Source organism: Terrapene carolina, unplaced genomic scaffold (genome assembly GCF_002925995.2).
Source record: "Terrapene carolina triunguis isolate 2854851 unplaced genomic scaffold, T_m_triunguis-2.0 Scaffold234, whole genome shotgun sequence".
Classification (NCBI taxonomy): Eukaryota; Metazoa; Chordata; order Testudines; family Emydidae; genus Terrapene; species Terrapene triunguis.
The window spans coordinates 13223844-13234302 of record NW_020664585.1 but is presented as its reverse complement, the minus strand read 5'-3'; the positions used below and the strand labels follow the sequence as shown (position 1 = coordinate 13234302).

Sequence of the window (10459 nt, the reverse complement as noted above, 5' to 3'; positions counted from 1 at the left end):
CACACACACACACACACACACACACACACACACACACACACACACACCCCTTCCCTCCCCACCCCACCATATCTAGTATTATACCTGTGTTGGACATTCTAGGGTAGACACCGATTTTGATTCAGTTTCTGGATCATCCACTGCCAAATTGGTAACTGCATTTTTTCCAGAAAACAGACAGACAAAAAGAAGGCATTTATTTCATAGCCAATATTCGGATATAGATATACAATTTAATTTGATGGATACAAATGATATTCTGATATAGGGATCTACTGCTCTCTAAAAACTCCACACATATCACCAAAGAGAAAAAGATTGACATGTATATACCATCGTTCATTCAAAGATCCCAGAAGGCTTGACAAATTTCACAAAGAACATAACAGATCTCTAATAATACAGAGGGAGTAACTGGTGGCTTTAATAAAAAAAAGAAATAATACTCTTGGGCATAATCTGAAGGAAAAATTATATTTCAATTTTAAATAGACTGAAAAAATAAATGCTATTTATCTCATATTACAAGGCAGAGTTATATTTCCTTGCCTATTAGAAGTCTGATTAGCAACAGAAGATCTGTCTCTCATAGATAATATATTAATTAGATGTGGTCAAAGTATATCCAACTACACTAAATACTCGCATGCATCATTCACTGTAATCTCCTTTGGTCAATTTTTGGAGACAAAACTTAAGTCTTTTTGAAACAAACTGACATTTTGAATAGTTCAAAAACTTTAATGCTTGCTCCTAAAAGATTTTAAAATATATATTATTTTTCCCAAATGTGTACTAACAGTTAAAATTCCAGCTGCTCAGCTGGGCATCTCACCAAAATTACAGCAAGGCTCAGACTGCATAAGTCACACCATTACAGAAACATATATGCTTCATATACCATGAACCTGTTCTGCTCTGATGAAGGGTTTGCTATTTAAAAGTAACAAAGATCCCATTCTCTGCCTGTTTCAGAAAGCACATCTGTCAACTCTTAATATTTTCCAGCTCTTACGAATGGAGCTGTGAGGCAGAGTTCAAGAACAGTATGATGTACATGCATCCCATCTTTAATTACAATGGCTGTGGTTATTTTTAAATAAATAATATTTTTCAGATTATTGAAACGTTTTGCTTGTCAACAGTGTATTTAGATTGATCAACTAGACAGTTCCACAGTATTCAATTACATTATACTGCAGACTCAAACAACTGATGATCAATTATACTGTACAAAAATATATTCTAGTATGAACAGATGTATTATTTACCTAACAAAGGCATGGTGCCATCTTCTGACAGAGCTCCTTATCTGAATTTACATCAACTGTTACACTTCAACAACATCCAGAATATGTAGCTACTGGCAGTTTTATATAGACGGATTTTCCTTTCCTTTGTCTCCAGTCTCCAGAACCAGAAAATGAGATCCAAGGTGTATGGTAGGTACTTACAGGTACTCAAATAGATGACAAAAAGTCCGTAGACCCATGCAACACTCCCCAAAGATGTCAGATGTTATCAGTCATGAACTAAATTTCTTTCTTTGTTTCTGACTAGAAGCGTCAGGACTCATTGTTAATATTAATGCTTCAATCGTATTCCAAACTGAATAAATAGTATTCTGCTGAAACAAGAGATTACCGTATGCTATCTGGTGAAAGTTACTTACTTTGCTGTGTTACTAGTGTAGACGTTGGCACATCTGCTTGATGCTTTAAATGCTTTGGGAAGCCAGTATCTTGAACAGTCCCAGCCCCAGCACGATAGAGGGGCAACAAGGTAACTGGCCACTGAGATTGCAAATACCGCAAGCCTGGCACTGAAACAATGTGAAGAACACTTCCTGCAACTTGTAAATGCACAATTTAATGAGTAAATTCTGGGAATGGCAAATCTATTCTACACCTATTTTGAACGGAATGTATTTGCCACTTCATATAATAAAAAAAGGAAACCATACAATTAAAGCAGTAAAATTATACCTACCCATTTTTCCTATAAATGTTTTTTATGCCCTCACAAATTTCCTGTGCATAAGTTTCCCCTCTCTCCATGGTCCTGATGAATAATTATGTAAGAGTGAATGCAATGAAAATTTGTCCACAAGAGAGCAATCACTCTAAATACCAGACAAGTATCAGACACCTTAATGGATTCCTGCCATTTCTTCATCTGGCCTAAAAAAGGTGAGCTATTTCTTCCAATAGCATAAACCCCCCAAAGCCAACTTTCCCCACAGCTCACACATTTTACTGCCTCAATATACCGACTTCTAGCATCTTGGAAATAATGGCCTTCCAGAAACTCCCCTTCTGCACAGTAATATGCATACCTGCTTCTGGGCCAGAATAATTTTAGGTTTAAGTTGTTGTTTTTTAAAGACAAGTTATAAATTTCAGTTCCCCATTCCCACCAAAAAGACCCCTAGAAGACAGCAGATGCATTGTTATCCCTCTTCCCCTCGCTGAAAGCTTTCCCTTTCTTTAACTTAGTCAAAGATATATCATTGAGGTTAGGTTTTCCAATTCACTTCCCACTCTGGGGTATAGATTTAAATCTTTTCCTGAAGTCTTTTTAGGAGCGTGGAGTACCTGAACTCAAATTCCAAAGGAAAGCCCTCATTCCCATATTGTATATGTTGATTTCCAGGACTCATCAGCTCTCTAAAACTTTAACAATATAGAGTAAATTAGTTCTAACAAGTCTGTCACTGATTTAAGTATCAAACACTCTCTCCTTTCCACATTACTCTTATTAAACACTTGCACTTCCATAGTGCGTTTCATCTAAGGATTTCTAATCACGTTACAAATGTTATTTATGCCTTACAACTCCCCTTAGTGTCCCTGTGGGGCATAAACCTCAGTATCAATGCAAAAATGGTTATTAGTACAACTATAAAATTTACAATAATTTTAGAAACTTGCCTTTACTGAATTTTAGGAGACAATTTCTTTCATACATATAGTTTCAGAGATTACAAAGCCAGAAAGGACATTTGTGATCATCTAGTCTGACCTCCAAAGGACTTTCCTGAATTAATTCCTGTTTGAACTAGAGTACATCTTTTTAAATAATTTCTAATCTCGATCTAAAAATTGCCAGTGATAGAGAATCCACCATAACCTTTGATAAATTATTCCAATAGTTAATTACCCTCACTGTTAAAAATTTGCACCTTATTTCCAGGCTCAATTTGTTAAGCCTCAGCTTCTAAGACACTGGTTCTTGTTATACCTGTCTACTTGATTGAAGAGCTCATAAAAGTTTTGTTCCCAATTTAGGTACCTATAGACTGTAATCAAGTCACCAGTAATCCTCTTTTTGTTAAACAAAACAGATTGAGCTCTTTGAGTCTATCACTGTAAGGCATGCTTTCCCATCCTTTACAGTATTCCAGTAGTGGTCGCCCATGGAACGTGAAGCGTTAACTCACAAGTTTGTGTTTTTGGCTGCTTATTTGATTAAATGAAATGTCCAGACTATCTGAAAAACTCCTAAGAAATCTTTGCTTTCTCCCAGTAAGTGACAAATATGAAAAGCTTCAAGGAAAATACCACCTCTTTGGCCATACATCTGTACTAATCACTTCAAGGTCTGATGGCACAAGTTCTGGAATGCAGCTTTATAACTTTCTTTTGCTTAATTATTATATATTGTTTTATTGTATTTATGTTAGACAGATACATCTAAATGTTACTTATTGTGATTTTTACCTTGAACAGTGTGATTGGTAGGAGTCTATAATTGTAAATTGTGGGTGAAGCTACTGTAGATTCTAACAACCAACAGGAGTGTCTTCTTAAAGAGCAGAACACTCTCCCTTAGTAAAGGATGTGAAACTATTCTTTGACTAGGAGCTCAAAGAGTTGTGATGTGTAGCTCCTAGCTTAGCAAGGCCACAAAGCCTAAGGCAAGAGCCTCTTATCACTCCTCTCTTCTTTTCAAAGAAAAAACTTCAGTTTTAAACCCACACAAAGAATTCTTGAAATATTTTGATTGAAACTGATTTCTTTTATATAGATTCATTTAACTTTAAGGAAAGCACAAAGACAAAAGCAATGACCTTAAAGTTGAAAACTTACAATCCTGCAGCATGTGCATTAGTAGATTGGGTGTTCACAAGCTGAAGGTGCTCCCAAGAGCATCCCGTGAAGGTACTGAACCAATAAAAAAATGTGACAACAGCTGATATTTGGATCCTGCCAACACTCTGAAAGAGGTTTGTATTTAGTGAAACTACAGAAAGAGAAAGAGATAAATCTCCCTGAAATGAGATACCAGCTCTCAGCACTCTCATCTCAGCACTGCCTGTTCATGTCATTCAAGCAAGTGGACAAAGCAGCACCCAGTATCAAGCAGCAACCTTCCAGTTCAGCATTGCTTCTACAACACGATAAAATTACCAAGCCATCAGCACCGTTGGTAAAATTATGTTTGCAAAAGCATTGCCAAGGGATTGGACTTAAATTGTTCTTGTAATAATTTTAATGTGTGTTGAAACGCTATTGTAATTGAAGGTACTAACAATTTCTCTTGTTAAACACCAGATTATTTAGACTGTGTACCCCTGGAGAGGAGACTTACAATAACAATGGTAGACAGAGAGAAATAGTGGGATTTAATTTGAATTTAAGATTCTCAGTATTTATTATTCACCTACCCCAAGACCACCCGTTAAAGTGAATTGTTGGGCTTAAGGAACTATGCTATTTCAATTGAACAGAACTGAAATATGTCCTACGAAACTGAAGGAAGTACTCAGTTAAGATCACTTGCCTCTGCCCATTTATAAACTGCTTAGGTTATCCATTATAAAACAAATGAGTACCAGAAGTGGGAGTAGAACCTAGGAATCCCACCTTTCAGTCCACGGCTCTCAATGCCTCCCAATTATCATTTTGCAACAAGAGCTCAAGCAGCTTTGCAAAAAAAGACCTGACAATTTTGACACAATCCCAGCCCAAGTGTTACAGGCCTCCTTTCCTTTCTGCCATGATGATTTACAATAGTGAAAAATAAAATATTAAATTTTACTCATCCATCATCGAGGTAAGTGGGCCAGTAGAATTTCGCAAGTTAAAGAGAATACAAATCTGTCCATTACTGCAATTAAAATAACCAATTATAAAAGCTATAAATACATTTTAATATAATACTTTTTATGTAATAAAGGATTGGGATCCTGTTGTGCCAGGCAGGCACTGTGCAAACATATATGCAGACATGTTCTCTTCTCCAAAAAAGATTATAATCCAAGATTTTCAATAAAACAGACAGATGTTTTGCTCCAATAGGTTTAGCAAAAGCAACTGCTTGAAGCTGAACAGTACAGTACCTTGAAGTTGCCGAAGATGCCCTCCAGTAAGCTGGCAGAGTTGGCCATAAGATAAAGTAAATGTTTTCCCTTTAAACTGCAGTGTTATAGGCATGTTTGGCTGAATAGTTTTGCCTTGTGCTCCAGCGGTGGAGGCCAGCTGGCTTAGTTTTACTATCTTGTCACCTGGTAAAAACAGAAGGAAAAAGGTGCACAGCATTTAAATTGAGATGTTTCTCAAACTTGGGGACTGACCCTACACACGCATTGCGTGTCACATTTCCAGATAGAAAGCAGATCAGCCAAACTCCACATTTGGGTCATGAGCTGCACTTTGCCATGAGCTACTGTAGAGGTTCCCTATTCCCATCATAGCTTCTTCAGTACAATTCAGTGTTTTCTTTCCCTCCCCAGAAGTTGCAAATAAACAGACTAGCTCTCTCTCTAATAGTTTTCTTAGGTTATAAAGCCACATCTAAATGATTGACAGACACAGTCAGGAACAACAGGGCAACAGCTGTGTGGACACACTCCACATTTGCACTGTAAGTAGTATTTGCAATAATGTGCACATACATTTTAAATTTCTCACATATTGTGCAGGGCTTTAAAAAATATGGCCTGATATATTTTAGGCAGTAAGTGTATTTAGGAAATTGACTGAATTATCTAATAGGTCTTCTCCATCTCCAACTTCTGTTTCAATTCAAGGTTTGTTTTCTTGCTGACTAAGTAAGCTTTTAGATGGAATCTGATAATTATTATTTTATAGGGTCTTCTACTCTATCTCCAGTCCTACTCAGTACTGACTATGGATACTTTCCAAACAGTTTTCTATTTATGTAACTACACAGACCTACATCATACATAGGCTAACCATCAACATGTAAAGAATTTAATAAAGGTGTAACAAGCAGGACTTTAGTTCCTGCTCTCAGTCACCTAAAACGGGTCAAGGTTTCAGAAGGCTGTGTCACATGATACAAGTCAGTGTTCAGCGACTCTAGTGGTTACTATTACAGGGAGTAAGACCAAGAAAGACTAGTATGTCTAAGTCTAGTTAGCTTACGTAGAGAGACAGTAAAGGTTGATACATGTCTGATACTAAGGATGGCAGGTAAAATATGTGGAATTGATTTCATCAAGATGAAAATCCATGGAATCCCTAGAGATCCCCGAACATTAAAATTTCCATGTTTGCATAGCAACATTAATCTCCTCATAGAAGAAAAAAATGAATTATCTGTTTTGACTTTGAGAGAGAATTCAGGTTAGAGAACCTGAGCAAGTTACATTTAAGAAAGGGATACAAAAAAAATCATTGGATATGGATAGTTCTCAAACTACAAGGAATATTTACTTTGTGCTGAAAAAGCTCTGGAGAGAAAAAGAAAGTAACAACAATGCATTGGTATACAGATCAAACCTTTCTCATTATGATTTGCTGAAAATGTGGCAAGAGGCAATCTTCCTTGTCTTTTCCCATGATGTGTTGCCATAACCGTTACTGTATTCCCTGTATGCCATGATAGAGGATTTGGGAAATCTACAATCCTACCTTCAGGTTTCTGTCCATATTCCACTGGTTGAAATAACCTAGATATATTAAAAAAACCACCACACACAGAAAAGGTATATTAGGAATTAATAAGAATGCTATTAACCCTTTCATCCAAATACAAAACTCAAGTTAAAGGCCCAATTATTCTTTATAGTGGCTTAGAGCAATGTTGCCCAAACTTGGGATGCCGCTTGTGTAGGGAAAACCCCTGGCGGGCCGGGCCGGTTTGTGTACCTGCCGCGTCCGCAGGTGCGGCCGATCGCGGCTCCCACTGGCCGCGGTTCGCTGCTCCAGGCCAATGGGGGCTGCTGGAAGCGGCGGCTAGTACGTCCCTCGGCCCGCGCCGCTTCCAACAGCCCCCATTGGCCTGGAGCAGCGAACCGCGGCCAGTGGGAGCCGCGATGGGCCGGACCTGCGGACGCGGCAGGTACACAAACCGGCCCGGCCCGCCAGGGGTTTTCCCTACACAAGCGGCGTCCCAAGTTTGGGAAACACTGGCTTAGAGGTTAAAGGAGCCCAACAGAGCACACTAGGAAGGAATCTGACTCTTTCTCCCAGAGTTTACCAGCATGCAGAGGAAGCACATTCTCTGCTACACCACTTCAGAAGGTGCAGTATACCCCAGGTACCCAGTCAGCTCTATAGGCTGGTATGGAGGGACAGCAGGGTCATGGGCCTGCATCCTTCCCACCTCTTTTGGAGTGTTTCACTTCTCCTGCCCCCAACTCCCACAGAGGTGTTAGCAAGGACCAATTTCTGTGTTCTACAGAGCACAAGGTCTCAGTTGTGGCTGGCTGCAGCTCAGGAGCATGTGAGACAGGGACCCCTGTAATCTCGCATGCTTTCAGCACCTACAGAGCAGTCTCCAGAATAATCTGTAATTAAGGTTAGTGTGTATTTCTCCACTGAGAGTAAGACTACCTGTCACCAGAATTATGTGAAACTTTCCTTTCTGTATATTAATTTAGCCACCCTTTCAATTGTTAAGGTTCCTCCAATGACGCAGATGTCTAATACAATCAGCATAGGATATTCTTACAGTCATCCACAAGCCAGAGCTCACCTGAGCCCAAATGTCTACATGGCGATTTTTCAGCCCCGCAGCCCAAGCCTGCGAGTTCAAGTCAGCTGACCCGGGCCAGGTGCAGCCATGCTGCAGGTCTTTTATCCCTGTGTAGACGTACCCTTGTAGGTTACAAACAAAGTTGTTAAGTGGCAAAAGACAGCCCCCTTTCCTTCAGGGGACAAACATATCGTCTCAAGCAGCTGTCAGTTTGGGAGCAAGAGACAGGGGAGTCAAACTGTGACAGTTCTGAACCTCTCGCCCACTACTGTTCCCTTTTTGACGGGCATTTCCAAAACTGTGTGTACCTGCTTGGTTTGAGCTTCACTGGGTTGGGTCTGCCTGAAGGATGAGGGGAGCTGTAGATCTCTTCAATAAGCTTTCTAGTCACCTTTTGTTTTGGCAGCACTTTTGCCTCATAGTCAGTCATTTTGTTTTCCACCCCAATCAGATCAAAGAGACTTGTGTCTGAATCCTAGTTTTAATTTAAAATAAAAAATATTGAGAAAAATTCTAACAATTCCTAACCAGAAAATTAAGAAATAACAGGTTCTTTGTATTTTTTAGAGATCAAGTGTGATAAGAAACAGTAGCAAGACAAATCAAGGAAAAGAAGAACGATCAAGCATCACATGATTTTACATAAAGCAGTTACTTTAAAAGATTCTGGCAGAATAAGACAAAAGAGTGATGGGCTCAGGTCACTAAAAGTCAGAGATAGGATAGCAGTCTTCATTTAAAACATTCAATTTAATGTAATGTGTGTTTAAAGCATCTGTCTTCCCTAATTGGGTTCTTGTCTTCCCCTCTTCCTAACATGGTAACTCAGGTCTCAATCCCTCTCCTCTTTTGTCTTTTACCATGTACTCCAGTTCTTCCATAAGCTTTTGGCCCTTCCCAATTCTCCATCAGGCTTGATATTTTAAATTTTGTATCTACTTACAACCCAAAGATACATATGGTTTTTATTCTGTGCTTTTTCCCGTGCCACTTTCTTATTATAATGATATATGTTGACACTTTTAATATAGCTTTAAAAAACAGAAAATAAGGCTAGTAGGTATGTAGAAATGGTCCGGCCTACCACAGAGTTAATTTCTTTTGAGTACATCAGTCTCAGGTCAATTGGCTGTTTTGGAAGTGAACAAACAAGCAGACAATGCCCCAAAACACAGCCATTTTCTCTTTAGGTTCACTGGAATGTGAGAATCTATACTCACTTACTACTCAATAAAAACTTAAGAGGGGATCCACAAAGGGACTTAGGTGTTGCACCACTGAACGTCGCAGCATGGCAGCTAACTTCTAGGCACCTAGACGGTCACAGGAACAACAATACAATCCACGAAGCCTGAGTTAGGCGCCTAAGGCACCTAAACAATTAACAAGGAGAAATAGGCGCCTTAGACTGTGATCCACAAAGCTAGCAGGCTAGGCAGAGGTGCCACTTAAACTAGCCAATTGGCAATGCCGACCAAAGGGGTGTATGATAAGCCCCATCATTCCCTTGGACTCAGGCTCCTAAATTGAGGCTGCAGGGAGGTGCCTATCTCTGCGAGCAATCCACGAACCAGGAGCAAGATAGGCATTTGGCTGACTGGGCCTAAAACAAAACAGCCAGGGGGGAAGGGGAATGACACACGTCCCTTATAACCTTTAGACAAGTGGATAGGGTGCTCACTCAGGATGTGGGAAATCCCCAGTTCAAGTCTCCCCTTCTCCTGAGCTGGAGAAGGGATTTGAACAGGGATCTGCAACCTCTCAGGAGTGTGCCCTAACCACTAGGCTACAGAATCATTCAACTCTATCTTGGGTCTAATGAATATTTAATTATTCATATATTTAATTAAAGTGAAATAACTTCAATAAGAGAGACTGAAGGAGCCCACATGAAAATATTCCATAGTATAGTGATTAGGGCACTCAGGGCGCACACACTCGCATGCACACACTTAATATCTCTAGCTAGATTTGAAAAACAATCTCAAGTGTCAAACCAAGCACACAAGGATTATTTTTAACATTTAATTTTTCCACTAACCTTCCAAAGATCCCCTTCTAGTACCTTTAGTACTAGAGAAGCAGTTGTATATTCCAGTGTCTCTGATACATAGGAGGAGCCAGAAAGCCTGGGTTTTATCAGATCAGGATGATTACAGATCCTTTGGAGCTGCATCAGAACATGAAGGACACTGACAAAGTTTCCATTTTTAAGAGTTTCTTGGATTCTATTCATTAAATGAAAATAAATTTAAATCAAAATTAGATTTAGAAAAGTTAGTTTCCAGTAGCCTAGCCTTTCTAGCTCTCAGAACCATTCCACAGATAATAGAGGTGGTAGCATTTTCATTAATTGCTGATTCTAGAAAGTTATCATAAGATCATAAACTTCTGAAAAGTTTTATAGAAAATCTTTTTCACAATTCCTCTCAAGTCTATGCAAAACTAGCAGAACTTTAACTGCTTAGGTCCTGATCCTACAAACACTTAAAGCATTAGCATAACTTTACTCTCT

At 39.1% G+C, this 10459-nt stretch overlaps 1 protein-coding gene across 9 annotated transcripts in view; it reads right to left on the bottom strand.

Annotated features, from left to right (window-relative positions):
* LOC112119578 (E1A-binding protein p400-like) overlaps nucleotides 1-10459 on the bottom strand; it is a 48660-nt gene that overhangs the window by 19277 nt on the left and 18924 nt on the right. For 7 of the 9 annotated variants that reach the window (XM_026656950.2, XM_026656948.2, XM_026656952.2 and 4 more), the window contains exons 14-19: nucleotides 9986-10172; nucleotides 8253-8419; nucleotides 6747-6916; nucleotides 5342-5506; nucleotides 1673-1852; nucleotides 85-155 (exon numbers count right to left, since the gene is read on the bottom strand). In XM_026656950.2, the coding sequence (XP_026512735.1) occupies nucleotides 85-155; nucleotides 1673-1852; nucleotides 5342-5506; nucleotides 6747-6916; nucleotides 8253-8419; nucleotides 9986-10172 (940 nt within the window). The remainder of the gene's footprint in view (nucleotides 1-84; nucleotides 156-1672; nucleotides 1853-5341; nucleotides 5507-6746; nucleotides 6917-8252; nucleotides 8420-9985; nucleotides 10173-10459) is intronic. The other 2 variants (XM_026656953.2, XM_026656955.2) reach the window with 2 other exon arrangements.